At 57.0% G+C, this 15028-nt stretch overlaps 1 protein-coding gene across 1 annotated transcript in view; it reads left to right on the top strand.

The window, feature by feature from the left end:
* The window catches only part of FSTL4 (follistatin like 4), a gene marked incomplete at both ends in the record, with an annotated part of 356360 nt that overhangs the window by 291468 nt on the left and 49864 nt on the right, over nucleotides 1-15028 (top strand). The window contains one exon of the mRNA XM_080698175.1: nucleotides 6933-7099. Within this exon, the coding sequence (XP_080554301.1) occupies nucleotides 6933-7099 (167 nt within the window). The remainder of the gene's footprint in view (nucleotides 1-6932; nucleotides 7100-15028) is intronic.

The raw sequence follows: 15028 nt of genomic DNA on the forward strand, positions 1-15028 counted from the left end.
CGCCAAAAAGAATCTATGTGTTTCCTATGCAGAGCGGCTCCCCTCCCCACATCTCAAGATGCCTTCCTGCTGGTCCTTCTCCACCTTGTTCTTCCCAGCAGTAGTGCTCCTTACACTGCCATTGGCTTGCAAACGCCCCCAGCCCCACGTCGAGGCCCCCCAGGGCAGGGGGTCAGGCCACAGCAGCAGAGACAGGTGCAGGCGGGAAAGCTGGGCCTCCCCAGAGAGAAGGTGCTGGGGTTGGAGCAGAAGGTGGTCTCCTCTGTCTGGAGATACTCGGAGGCTCCGTGACCTGATGGCGTGACTCTCAGGGCCCGCCACGTCTCACCGCGCTGTCCAGAGGAAGTACACCAGCTCGACTGTCTTTCCCTTCTGAGGCGGTGTGTTAGGTCATTACAGCACCAGCTGCTGTAGGAACCCCGAAATCTCAGCAGCTCGGTAAAAGCTGATTTCTCACCCTCATCACATGTTATGCTCTCCTCCGGCAGCGACAAGAAGGCCACATTCTTTGCTCTGACTGCGTACATGACCGCTCGGTCCCTGCGGGAGGGGAAAAGGGGCCAACTGGAGACATGCACACACGCGCACACAGTCTATTGTAAGGAACCGGCTCACACGATTATGGAGCCCCACAAGTCCCAAGATCTGCAGGGACAGGCTGGGGACCCTGGAGCAGAGTCAGGAGAGCTTTTCCAAAAGTCAAAAAGAATTGACTGGAGAAAGCAAAACAGCCCAGACCCCAAAGGACGCCAGGTGGCCTGGCCCCACACCAGCCTCCTGCAAGCAAAGCCCCACACCAGACTACGTGCACCTTCTGTGTCCACTCCGGGGAGCCTGGCGGGCGCAGCGCGGGCTGTACTGAGAGTCCAGCTGGTCTGCAGGAGCCAGGGCTCCTCCCGGGGGCTGAGACTGGCCTCGGGTCTCTGTGCCCCTCATTAGTACCTGTCTTCCCTGTGAGCTGCGGGCTCCAGGTTAGCAGGCAGAGGGCCTGTTTTACCTGTCAGTGTATTTCCATTATACCCTGGTATACTCTGGGTGCTTAATAAATAACCATTGCCTGAGCCCTAATCACTTCCTTGCAGAAAACTCCTTCCTGTGTGTCCCTCCTGTGTGCCAGGCACTGTAGTTCATGTCGGGGATACGAAAGAAAGAAAACAGGTCTGGTCTCTGTCAGTCTGCAGCAACACTGTTGACACCAGAGAGCTCAACTTGATAGCTAAACTGCCATGGAGGTTGGAGTCACACCAGCCCCATCAGTCAGCTGCCAAAGCAAATTACCCACAGGTCCTCAGGTAGTTAATAAGTGCGTCACCATCTCCAAAATGAAGCAAGCAGGAGGGGCCGCGCAGGGGCGGAAACACGGGAGCAGATTATGCGTGGAGAGTCAGGAAATGTGGGACCCGGCAGGCAAGTGCCCTTTTGCACGGCTGTGGGGGGAACGAGACCGTGCGGGCTGCCTGTGCCATGGTGCCCAAAACGGGAGTGTCGGGATAGCGTGATCCAAGGCCCCCCGTGCCCAGCCTCCTGCCCGTGAAGCTGCACCGATGCGTGAAGACGCTCCCAGCTCCGTGCTGGGGAGAAGAGAGAAGGCAGTAAGCCGCGCACCTGAGCCCCATCCCGACGCCATCCCCAGGGAGAGCGGCGCGGCGCCACTCTGTAGATGCCAGTTGGAGTCACCGTGTTCCCAGATGCCGCCCATCCATTTGGTCCAGAAACATCGGGCGGGCGGACTATCCCTCCACCCACCAGCCCGTGTGCCCTGGTCCCAGGGGCCAGACCAGATCACGAGAGTTTGCCGCCGCGCAGGTGCCCTGGCTCCTCGGGTGGCTCCCCGGTCACCCGGAGGCTCCCCTCCAGGGAAAGCACGGGAACAGGCTGCAGCTCCACACCGGTGCCTAAGCGCCTGGCCGGGCTCTCCCTGCAAATCGCCCTGATTCTCAAGCAAGCCCCCGAGCCCAGGTGTGCCCTTCAAGGCTCCATCAAAAGTATCGACGTGCGGGCAGCTTGAGTGAGCTTCTGACGGGGACTTCTCATCGAGCACAGCATTCGAAAAATGGCAGATACCCAGGGAGGGACGTGTCCCATTAGTGCGCGTCTGATGTACGAAGACGAGCGCCAGCTTGACGGGAATTTGAGAAATTTAATTTCTCTCGCCTCGAAGCACCAGCTTCCCGTTTGAGTGGGTGCTGATGGGCCCGTATCTCATCGAGTTCAAGTCCAGGTGAGAAACAGCACCCGAGTCTCAGGGAAAGCTGTAATAGGAACTAAAAGCCAGTTGTCCAGCAGCTGAGGCTCCTGCTGTCAGGGGACGGCGTCCACAGCCCGCAGTGGACAAGTGGATGTTGCCAAGTAGGCACACGATGTCCCAGAATGCAAGTGGGGTGGAGAAACTGCTGGCAAATAACCTGAGAGCAAAGCGGGGCGAGAGCAGACACTGCTCTGCATTCTGCCTGGCGAATCCATGGGCAACAGGGAGGCAGAGGTGTCGTGTGTGTGTGTGTGTGTGTGTGTGTGTGTGTGTGTGTGTGCACGCACGCGGTACTGGGGATGGAACTCAGGACATTCTACCTCCAAGCTACACCCCCAGCCCAATTTTTATTCTTTCTTTTGAAAGAGGTCTCACTGAGTTGCAAAGGGCGCACTAAGTAGCTGAGGCTGGCCGCAAACCACGATCCTGCTCTCAGCCTCCCGAGTGCTGGGATTATGCGCACGGCGCCACGCCGGCGTGGCACTGGTGTCTTTTGAGCAGGGCACTGACATACGGACCTTGTTCTGCAAGGGTGGCAGGAGACTTACAGAGGCAGAGGCAAAGTGGAGGGGTGACACACAGGACGCTGTTGGAGGCCTTGAGTGGAAGGGGCATCCCGAGGTAAACCTCTTGACAGCCATGGTGTCTCTGCTCGACATGTCACTCTTACCGCCATGGGCAAGGGGGCTAAGAGCAGAGGCAGGTGACACCTGCCGGCAGAATGGGACAGCTGGCAGTACCTGCAAGACTGGGGGGTACTGAAGAGAAATCCACTTAGAACCACTGCTCAGATGCAGAACCTACCAGCAGCAGCGGCCCCCGAGCCCTCCTGCCCCCATCCCTCCCTTTCTCCTGTCAAACTTGAAGTCTATAGACAGGAAGGGACTGCCCAAGGCCGCTCAGCTCATGGGCAGCTCCATCCATCACCATTCTTGCAACTCTCACCTAAAAGACTGATCACGTAACTTAGAGGAAAGATTTATTTTCTTAAGGTTTGGGGCTCAGTCCAGGTGAGGCCGGGGACCGTAAATCTCAGGGTATGGCAGCTGGAGGGAGAGAAAGCACATGGGCTGTGGTCCTCACATCATGGAGAGACCAGAAGCAACAGAGAGGGCAGGGGGAGGAGGACCCTTTATCTAATCCCCAAGGCTGCAGCCCAGGGACCCCTCCTCTGGCCACACCCTACCCTACCAAGCCCCACCCAGGTAAGTCCATGACAGTGGAGTCTCCACCGCTGGGATCACAGCCCTCACCACTAGTTATATCAGCTCTTAGGGGCCATCCATATCCAGCTCCAACAGCAGCACAGCCAAGCTGGGGCAGGGCCCCGTCCTCACCACCAGAGCCGAGCCCTCTGATTTGTAGCTCTCCCTGGAATCGACCCGGGAGATGGGCTAGCCCAGCCTTGCCCTTCACAGGGAAGCGGCCCGCCCGGAGAAGCGCGCTGCTGAGCAGTAAATAACCGGGAGAACGGATGGATGGAGAGGGCTCAGCAGCCGTAAATCTCTTCAGAATTTTAAAAGGAGCTGGGAAATATTGACACGAATTAAATGCAATAAAACATTCATTTAATTAAACTTTAAATGATCCAAATATTTGCTGTTTGGTTAATATTTGTGTAGCCGACAGGAGCAGAATGATGATTCTGTTGGTGCGCGCATTCTAATTCCGCGCGAGTTCTCTCTGTGCAAAGCGCTCATCTTCACATTTGAATGATCGGGAGCAACCAGCGAGATGTGGCACCCAGCCACCGAACAAGCCTCGGGGGACACCCGAGGCCTCCAGCGCCCCGCGGGATCTTCTTGTTAGTGGGCTGGGGGTGTGGCTCGGTGATGGCGCGCTTACCTTGCCTGTGCCCCAAGATCACACACACACACACACACACACACACACACACACACACACACCATGTTCCAGGTTCCTCCAGACCCTTGAAATATGTGCCTGAGGCCCCGTGGAGCTGGGGATCCTACACAGACGTCCCATGTTCCACACGAGGACTCATGTCTGCAGTCCAAACCCCAGCCCAAAGACTGCCTCCGCTCCCATCCCCTCCGGAGCTCCCCCTTGTAGCTGCCTAGACCCTCTCCCATCTCAGAGAGTGGTAATTCTCAGGCTTTGGGGGACCACAGAACCTCCTAGGGTGCTTTTTAAAATTGGAACACCCACCCAATCCCCAGGGAGCTCGAAGCAGAGGGGCGGGATGCCTGGAGAGGTGTTGCAGGTATTTGGGGACCACACTTGAGAAGGGGCGCTCTAGGACCCAGGGGGAGCTCTGCCTCCTCCCAGGGCCCTTCTCTGCCCCCCACCCACCCAAGTTTGTTCTCCTTCTTGGAGGGAGCTCAGGTGCAGATTAACCTGACTTCTTCACAAGCCTGGCTCCCTGGGAGAAAGAGTCCACTAAGTGCTCAGCCCACCGGGAAGCTGACATTTAAGTCCACCGTACTGATGCTCAGCGTACAAAACGGCCTTCTCCAGGTGTCCACCCCGTGCCCCGCTGCCCCCTGGCTGGCTTCTGGATGCACAGAGGAGGGGCATGGTGGTCCTCTCTGCCTCTGGTTGTCACTGAGAGGACCTCCAGGCCACTGTCTGGGGGCACACGTGGCGGGCTCAGCCCTGGGTGTGCTGTTGGTCTGAGCTGGCAGCCTGGAGCCAGGACGCTGCCCCCCACCCACACTGGGCCTTCTGAAGCCCCACACTGCCACGAGCACCTCTCAAGGCTTGGCTCGTTCCCTTGGGGGGCCTGGCACCCAGTGTGGTCCTGGAGTACAGAGGTACTGAGTACCTCATCACCCTGCCAGTGGGCTGCCAGAAGCCAAGGGACTCTGGTTTGCAAGTAGGTGGGGAGCAGGCTGTGGGGGAGGACCCTGCCTGCTAGAGCCCCCCTCAGCTCCCCTCACCCACACACCCACAGTCTCCCTTCTGTTTGAAACAGGGTCTTGCTAAGTGCTGAGGGACCTCGCTAAGTTACAGAGGCTGGCCTCAAACCTGTGATCCTCCTGTCTCAACCTCCCAAGTACTGGTAGTACAGTCGTGGTCAGTCTCCTTATTCCCACAATCCTCTGGGATAGGGGCACCCCACACCCCTTCCTGCTCCCAGGGCATGAAGCCTCCCATTGCACAAGGAGAAAGGGGGCCCCGCTCTCTTCTCCACAACTCGGGGTTCACCACTTCTCCCCACCCCGTCTCTGCGAGGCCAGGGCTAGCGCAGGAATCAGCCCTTCTCTCTCCTGCCCTGAGCCCTGGGCCTCCTGGGCGAGCGGGTGTGATGGAAGGGAGGCCTGGAGACACATCACCTTAGCGTCTGGGAGATGATGCCGGCCGTGGGCGTCACCTCGACGCTCGTCCTCCTTCTCCAGCCTCGCGGCCACTTGCGAACCACACTTGTCCGCTGGGATTGCTCCTCACCTGGCCCTGGCTCGCCTGCTCCTTATCTCCATCTTCGCTGTTGTTCATCCACCCATCCGTCCCGACAGGCATTGACGAAGCCCCCTGGATAGGCGGTGTTCACCCGCATGCGTGCAGGGCCCAGACACTACCTGTTGGGGGGGGGGGCTGCTGCTCTGAACCTGACCCCAGGTGCCAGCGCAGCGTGCCAGCGCAGCCCCTTCTCACTCCTCGGCCTCCCGCTCACTGGAAGAGCCCAAGAGCCCACTGTGCAGCCCATAATGCCACCGCTGTGCCAGGTCTCGGCTCCCGAGCACCCCGCTGCATTGCCGAGCTAGCTCCAGTGCTCTGCTTTGTCCCAGCACCCTTGGCGGACACACCCACCGAGGCCCGTGTCCAGCAGAGTCGCAAGTGGCCCCAGCACTTCGGCTAGCCTGCCTCCCTCAGCTCCGGCCAGCTCCAGCCCCTGCCCCAGCCCCTGCCCCAGCCCCCTGAGTGGGCAGATCTGGCGGAAGAGCAGAGGATCCAGTCCTGTCTGTGGGCGGGGGCTCTCTCCCCAAGCCCCATCCTATTTTTGCATTTTGAACAGCCTGGGTTTGATTAATGTTTTCTAAACCCCAAGAATTTCCCCCCCCCAAAAAAAAAAAAATCCTGTAATGGCAGGGACATGTTTGAGGCCCTTCCTGTTTTCCTGAGAAGTGATCAGTCCTAATGCCAGTTATGAAATGTAAAACGGCAAGCACTAATAATTTGGCCAGCCTGAAATACGCTTCAAAAAACATTTGAAAGGCCACTGCGTGGTCACAGAACAGAAATTCAAGTCCAAGGTCGGCGAGTCTTCAGACAGAAACAAACCTTCAAAGGTCAGCCGGTTCACTCCCCAGACTTCAGACAGTGCAACCTTTAAATTGCCCCGGTGGAGGAGATACCTGTCGGCTCGCCCAGCAGACCTTGACTGCCTTGGCGAGGCTCAGACCTCATTAGGCCGGGGTCTCTGAGCAGTGCGCCCCACAGCTGGCGCCCTGGTCCTGGCACCCAGCATTCCTGGCTCAGCTCACGGATCCACGGCTCCGACGGCTGCCCTGCCTGTTCGGCTGGGTTCCCGACCTGTTTTGACTCCCAGAGACTTGGGGGCACTAAACATAAACTATACCCTGTCATAAGTGGCCCCCGTGCATCAGGGAACAACTTGCAGGGCGCCTCGAAGCCCTCGTGGGCCTCTGCCCTCAGTCAATGTATGGGGTTGAGAATGCACCCTCTGGGCCGAGACCTGACCCTCTTCTCCTTCCCCCTGCAGAGGTGGTTCAGCTGAGCCTCGCCCCCGAGGACAGGGTCAGCGTGACCACAGTGACCGTGGGATTGAGCACGGTGCTGACCTGCGCCATCCGCGGAGACCTGAGGCCGCCGATCGTCTGGAAGCGCAACGGGCTCACGCTGAACTTCCTGGACTTGGAGGATATCAACGTGAGTCGCCACCCTCATTCTGCCCCTGCGCGCCTCCCAGGATAGCCGACTGGTCACCTCGTGGCCGCGGCAGGCCAGAGTATCTCCGTTGAAGGCCGGCACCTGGTGCCTTTAGGGTCTGCCACAGCTTGCGGGTGCCAGAAGATCTAGACCCCAGCATGCGCAGAGAAGAAAAGTGGCAGCCATGGGCCTGGTAGCCTCCCACGGGCTAAGGAGGGAGGAACTGCTGGGGCGGCAGGGCAGGAGGCTCCCGGGCCCTGCCTTAGCAGAGGCCCAGCGGAGACCCTGAGAATGGACCGAATGAGGAGTGGGCTTTAGGGGTGCATTCACACTTCCCCCAAACAGATGAGCAGCAGAGAACACAGCCAGGCAGGGGGTGCTGGTGCAGGGGACAGCAGCTGGGGCCGGAGGGAGAGGGTCTGGTGGAGATCACAGTTTGTGGGGAGGGCGGTCCCCCTGGGGGGCGGAGGTGAGCCCTGGGGCTGGGCGGACCTGAGGGAGGGCCAGCACCAGGCGAGGGGGCGGGGCGGAGGGAAAGTGGGTCGCACAGAGGAAGGCAGCCCCCGGGACATTTGCTTAAATGACGTGCGTGACTGCTTAGCAAGAGAGAGAAGTGGGGCCACAGCCTGACCTGCCCAGCAGAGAGGCTCCCAGACTCCGAGGAACCAGGGTCGGGGTCCCAGCATCCCCACCTTGACACTGTGACCCTGAGCGATTCCTTCACCTGCTGGTCCTTAGTAACAAATCTATGAAAAAGGAGTGTTCACAGTGCTTCCCTCCAGCTGGGCTTGAGGAGAGAGAATCGTCTGCGTGTATGTATTGGTCCAGGTTTGGCACGGGGGTGAGTGGCTGCGCAGAAGGTCATGGGAGGGGACGGTGGTAGCGCCCATGTACTGAGCTGCCGGGACGCTGATAGGTCTTGGGCTCAAACACGATCTTCAGGCAGAAGAGGGGCTGCTCGGTCTCCTTGGCTCAGCACAGCATGGCTGGTCCATAGAGATGTTAGGGGGAGTGATGAGATCGTGCTAGAATACAGGAGATGGCATTGGGGTGGGGGCCAGGACCCCATGAGCTGGACTAGCACAGAGGACCAAGGTGTACCCCAAAAGGAGTCCAACTGGGCTCCTTAGATGGAACACCACTTCAGCCATGGAACCTGCTCTGGGGAGTGAGCCATCCCCGGGTGCAGTGGGCCTCCCGTCCAGGGCCAGGCGAGCTCTGTGGCCTTGGAGGCCCTTCCAATGCTAAGAATGGTCTGAGGGGAGAGGCCCAGCAGTATCTGCTGCAGGCCTCCCGGGCTGGGACTCTGAGACTCTAGAACCCTTTGGCTCCATCCTGGAGGTCCTGGGGGAAATACATAGAAAGACAGCCCCCGCCCCTCGGCCAGGGCTCGTCTGAGACCTTAGCCAGAAAGCTTAGCGTGTCCTGTTCATAAAGGCTAGGGTGTGTGTGGGCGTGTGCCCATGTGTGTGCATGTGTTTGCGTGTGCAAAGCCCTCAAGGTGGGTGTCAGCTCCTGGACACATTCGGTCAGTGGTAATTGATTCGGTGCGAGGGCGGGGCCGCCTGTGACTGGGCCTCCGTGGACATGACTTGAGGCTCTATTTAAAGACAGCAGGATACAGGCAGAGGCAAAACTGCTCTGGATGCACTTGCCACGGTTAATTAAATTACCCTGAGTGTTTTCCCTCCCTCCAACATGCCTCCAGCACCAACTCAATTGCATTTCTACTTTTCACAATAAGGTTGGCAATTTGGATAATTGTGGGTACAACCAAAGATTAATGGCCCCTTGTTACCTCCCAGGAAACATTTGCTGCTGTGCGTGAGCCAGTAGCCTGCGAGTAGGCAGGAGCCCTGTGCGGCTCAGAAACCCCTCCGTGAAGCTAGGACACCCCCGACCCATAGGAGTCCTCGCCTGACCCCCGCGGGGACACATAAAACACACAACACACATGCAACATACACACGCGCACACACACCTGCGGCACCGCCTGCTAGTGAAGGGCACAGCTCTGAGGCCGAAGGTTTAAGTGTCAGCTCTGCCGCTTGAGGAAAGCGGCCCCTGACCCCTCTAAGCCTCATTTCCTCCTCCGTGAGGTGGGCGCCAATAATAGCTTCATAGATAAAGTGAGGAGATACGTGGAGAGGTTTTAGCATATAATATTCCATAAATGCTAACCATCATCACTCCTATGGTTATTATTATTATTATCATTATCATTAATAGCTTGCTACTGTTACGTGACACCTTGTAGCCTGAGCCCCCCTTGAGCAGCCAGCAGCAGCCTGCGAGTTCCTGGCCAGGCACATTCGGCCTGGTGGGCCCCTGTGGCTGGTAGTCGGGGTGGAGGCAGCACTGTACTACCATCCTGGACTCACCCCCAGAGGTGGTGACCAGCCACCCATAGCCTGTGCATGCAGCCTCGGGGCAGCTGTTGGACTTATCTGAGCTGGTGGAGAAATGGAAATCGTGGTGTCTGCTAGCTTGGACAGTCTTAACAGGTAGGCAGCACCCCCAGCTCTGGCCTTTCTGAATACTCAGAAGGTATTCGGTGGCACATGCCTATAATCCTAGTACCTGAGAGGCTGAGACAAGAGGATCCCAGATTTGAGGCCAGCCTCAACAATTTAGCAAGACCCTGTTTCAAAATATAAAATAAAATAGGGCTGAGGATCTAGCTCAAAGGTAGAATGCCCCTGCATTCAACCCCAGTACCAATAATAATAATAATAATAATAATAATTAATAATAAATAAATAAATAAGAAGAAAGAATTTGAAGTGGCAACCCTAGAAGAAAATCGGGCCAGAGGGCTAGCGCCAGGTCCTCAGGAGTCATGGTGACATATCAGAGAAGCAAGAACTGGTCAGGGTAGATGAGCCCGGGAGGGCAGCCTTGGTGGAGCAAAGATCCCAGGGTTGATGATTCCCGGAGCCCGGCAGCCTGTGGCATCTCACAGTGAGAGCTGAAATACAGCCGCCTGCGTGCTAATTACCAACACCCAAACGCAGCTACACCCGGGGGAAGCGGGTCGGCCTTCGAAGCCGAGCGGGGAGATTAGAGCCCAGAGGTGGCCCCTCCTTCCTTTGTCATTTGAACGAGACATCTTGATTGGCAAGGAAATATTAATCACTTTTTCACTACTCTCTTAATGAGACGCTTTCATGGGCAACAAAATATTAATTTGTCTTGTCTTATCTGTTAAGAATTCTGTTAATGAATGCAGTCACGGAGCTATCACAGAGCGCCATCCTAATGACACATGTAATTAAACTTTTCTGACTCGCAAACATCAAAGATGCCGTGCACGTCAGCGTATTTGATCAGAAAGAAAATGTGCCCCGCTAGCCCGGAGCGAGCGCCAAGGCCCCACTCACATTCTGCAGCCAGCACGGAGCAAAGACACCGTCCTCAGCCTTCAAGGGTGAGGCTTCCAGGAATGCCTGTCCTACGGGTAGGGGGAGAAGGACTGTTCGGGCTGGGGCTTGAGGAGACCAGGATACGCAAAAGAGAGAAACCTGGAGACGCCAGTCAGAGCCGCAACATGACAGGCCTTGAAGGGCAACAGAAGGAGTCTTGGCGTCCCCTCTGGACAGAGGGAGCCGCAGATTTCGATCAGGGGGTGCCATGACTAAAGTGGGCACTACAGAAGCCCGGAGCCCTTTCAACCTAAGATTACATCTACAGAAGAACCCCCAGAAATGAGGGGAGCCCTGTCGGGGCCTGGGGCCTCCTCCTCGCTACTTTCCCCACGCACACTCCGAGTGGAGCGGAGCCCCAGGCCATGCACGCCCCCTGCCCACATTGCCCTCAAGTGGCGCGGCGTGGCGCGGCTCAGAGCGCCCTGCCTTCCAGAGGTGTCAGCAAGTCCAGCCTGGCCTAGTGCCCTCGTGAGGATGCCTGGCCCGCCATTCTGCAGGAGGCTCCAACGGCCAAGCCTGTGGGAAACCAAAACTTACGGAGTCGTAGGAATGAATTATAACACCCCCTTCTGCTTGTTTCTAAGAAATCAGTAGTTTCTGCTTAAGTGACACTATGCCCCAGAGCCAATTTGCCGACTTCCATGGCAACTCTTGGCTCCTTCCCTCCTTCCTTCCTTCCTTCCCTTCTTTCTTTCTTTCAGATTGAACCTAGGAGCAATCTACCTTTGAGCTATACTCTAAGTTCCTGAGGGCCCTCACTAAATTACTGAGGTTGGCCTTGAACCAGCAATCCTCCTGTCTCAGCCCCCCCAAGTAGGGGGATTACAGAGTTTTGTTTTGTTTTGGGCGGTACTGGGGATGGAACCAGGGGCATCTGGAACCTGGGCAGCAACCTCCGAGCTACATCCCCAGCCCTAATTTTTTTATTCTTTACCTTGAAACAGGGTCTCGCTATGTTCTAAAGGGCCTCACTAAGTAGCTGAGGCTGCCTGCGAACCAGGATCCTCTTGTCTCAGCCTCCCAAATGCTGGGATTACAAGTGTGCACCACCACGCCCAGCCCGAGTTTCTTTATTGAAGCAGCTGTGGGTCTGGACATGCTTAAGCCTGGCCCTGTGCCTCCCACCTCAGTCCCCAAAGAACCATGGCTACTGCCCCCGCCCCAGAAGCTAAGCTGGGGTGGCCGCCAGCAGTACCCTGAGTTTTGCCTGTCTTGGGCTTGGGCCAGGCTGCTGCCCATGAGTCCAGGCCCCGGGCTCTGCTGCGGAGCCTCCACGGGCCTCCCCACAGCGGTCACAGAAGCCAGCCACCAGGTTACCGTGGCCCACAGGCCCTGCTGGGATCAGATGACAGTGCTGCGGGGGTGGGGTCTTGCTGTCACATCCAAGACGCCAGTGACAGGCATCTCCTGCCATGAGAGCCATGGGCCCCTGACTCCAGCTGTCTTCAGATGCAATAGGAGGCCTGCTGCGGCAGGGGCCAGCCAGAAAGGGGGCCTGGTTCACCTCTGCAGACTCTCCCGACCCTGAGTCCCACAGCCCTAAGATGAGGAAGGCAGGCCTGCACAGAGCCGGGATCCCCACTTCAAGCACATGTTACCGTCTCACCTGGACCACAGACCAGACCAAGCCTCTCCCTGGCCTGGCCAGCCCCATCTTCTGGGGCTCAGAGCCAGGCTTCGGGGGCTGAAAAGGGGCCTTCTCAGAGGCAGCCCCGCAGCCCCCATCCAGCCCCAGGATGCCAGGCTCTGTGCCGGCCAGTTCCCAGCATCCCTCACCCCTTCCCACTATCCCACAAGGGAGGAGGTGTGGTCCAGAGCTGTGCAGGAGTCTGCCCCGGGGGCGCCAGCCCGCCCACCCTGCTGCCCCGCCCACACTGCCAGGGCTCCACCCTGCAGAACCCCTAGTGCCCAGCCCTGGGCATGCCCCCCTGGGATGAGGAGCCCTAGGTGTGTGTAGTGCTGGGCTACATTTTTCATTAGGGCCTTTGCTCCCCATCCCCGCACCCCGGGACCTGCATGGGGAACTCCCCAGGCTACTCATGAGGGGAAGAAACATTTTCCTCTGGTGTTTCTGTTTTTTTTGTTGGTTTTTTTTTTTTTTTTTTTGTGGCACTGGGGGTGGAACCCAGGGGCTTTCTACCTCTGGGCTATATTCCCAGACCTATTTTATACTTTATTTGGAAACAGGGTCTCACTAAGTTGCTGAGACCTCACTCAGTAGCTGAGGCTGGCTTCGAACCTGTGCGATCCTCCTGTCTCAGCCTCCCAAGCGCGGGGATTACAAGCGTGCGCCACCACACCCAGCTGTGTTTCTCATTTTTAAGAACAAAAAAGAGCCTACCACACACTCAGTACACTTCAAATAACTTGAAAAAGCCACTCTTTTTGTTGATGTTTTTTGGCTAGGTTTCTTTTTTTTTGATCCACTGAATCTCGCTATTTGGGGCTTTCGAGTGTGGGCAGGCAGAGTACAGCAATAAAAGCAGAAACACAAAGCCCATTAGAAGAAAGTATCTGTGGCATTGTTTGAAGGCTGTGTTAAAAGGTTCTCTTTTCCCCATGCCTAAATGCTATAAAACCGGAACAAATAATTCTAAGGGGGCACATGCTCTCTGCGAGAGCTTCTTTAGAAGGGAGTTATTAAAAAGACCAAAAGAAAATGATTTAGGAGCTCATGACTCATTTAATTTTTATTGTCTTTATATGAACCAGTCGTGAATCCATTGTAAAAGATGAGAGGCGTGTGATTAGCATGGAGAGCTGTTTGCAGCTTGGTAGACAGCAGTCGTAGGTTCTGCATTAAAATCGCCTCATTAAACGCCTGGGTACATTTTGTTTTAAAATCTTGGGAAACACTATGCTTGAAGCTCTTACAAGCCGTGACCATTTCTTTCGGCTCGTACTGAAGACCTGGGTCGCATCTAAACATCGGATCCTTCTAAGCTGCAAATGAGTTCAAACCCATAGGTGTGTCGGCCATTGTGACCCAGGAGCTGGGGCCCTGGCTTCATGGGGCGACCCCCTTTGGCCTTTGCTGTCTGGGAGGCTTGCTACAAGGCGCCTCTTCCCTCTCTTAGTACTGTCTCTACGGCTTGTGCTCAGTGAGCACTTCCGGGCCATCTCGAAGGTCCAGGTCTGATTCGGCTCCCAGACCGGGAATGCAGAGCCCAGGGACTCCCCCACAGAGCCTTACTGCCTCCTCTAGAGGCCCAGCCAGTGGAGGAGGCTGACCAGCATCCTCAGATTGGAACCCATACTCCAAGGGCCCCTCTCCCCGCCGAACAAGGAGGCATGCCTGTAGCCAGGGCCCTGCTGAGTGCCCGCCCAGCCCACGTGGGGGGCTCATGCTCGGCCTGTGTGGTCAAACTCTGCCTCTTGCCAGCCAGCCATGCCATGGCGGGCATCCTCCTGTACTTTTATTTTTTTTTTTTTTTTTTGCAGTACTGGGGATGGAACCCAAGGGTATTCTACTCCAAGCCACACCCCCAGCCTTATTTTCTATTCCTTATTTTGGGTTTTTTGTTTGTTTGTTTGTTTGTTTGTTTTTGGTGGTACTGGGGGTGGAACCCAGAGGCCTTCTACCTCTGGGCTATACTCCCAGCCCTATTTTATATTTTATTTGGAAACAGGGGCTCACTAAGTTGCTGAGAGCCTCACTAAGTAGCTGAGGCTGGCTTCGAACCCATGCGATCCTCCTGTCTCCGCCTCCCAAGCATGGGGATTACAAGCGCACGCCACCACGCCCGGCTTTTATTCCTTATTTTGAAAGAGGGTCTCACTGAGTTGCAAAGGGCCTCACTAAGTAGCTGAGGCTGGCCGCGAACTATGATCCTCCTGTCTTAGCCTCCCAAGTGCTGGGATGGCAAGCGTGCGCCAACACGCCCGGCTTCCTATGCACTTCTTTGCAGACCCGCCTAAGTGCAGCGGGGAACGTTCTTGGAAGTGGCACACTTCCCATTCTGACAGATGCGACCCAATCTCCCCAGGAGGTCGTGCTGGGTTATGCCCCTCCCAACAGTGTGGAGGAGCTTTAGATGCCAGGTGAGGAGGAAATTCTGGATTGAGGGTCTTTTCAATCCCTGAAATAATCCCTAGGAGATGGAACTAAATCCTCCCGGGGAGTTCCAAGGGCGGCCAGCAGGGGACTGTCACGGTGGAGCATGTGGCCTGGTTAGAGCCGGGGCTGGCCCCTCCATAGGGCCTTCTCAGCCTGGGGACCTGTGTCAGGGATTCCCGGAAGAGGGGCGCAGGCTTCCCAGATGGCAGCATCAGGTATAGGGGCGACCAGGGCTTCAGTGGACTGCCACCGGGCAGCCTAGGGCCTGAGTGCCCTCCCACCCTGGGCACACCAGGTGACCGGCCGAGGGCCCAAAGCCGCCCTTAGGGCTCAGCCCTGCATGTGGCTAGCCCTCCACGCCAGCTGCCCTGGAGGAGTGCCGGCCACTCTGGGACACTCTGGAGTCTGGCCAGGCACGTGGTGTCTCCTGGCCCCCGAGCACGAGCG

This window comes from Muscardinus avellanarius (genome assembly GCF_963383645.1).
Source record: "Muscardinus avellanarius genome assembly, chromosome: 7".
Taxonomy (NCBI): domain Eukaryota; kingdom Metazoa; phylum Chordata; class Mammalia; order Rodentia; family Gliridae; genus Muscardinus; species Muscardinus avellanarius.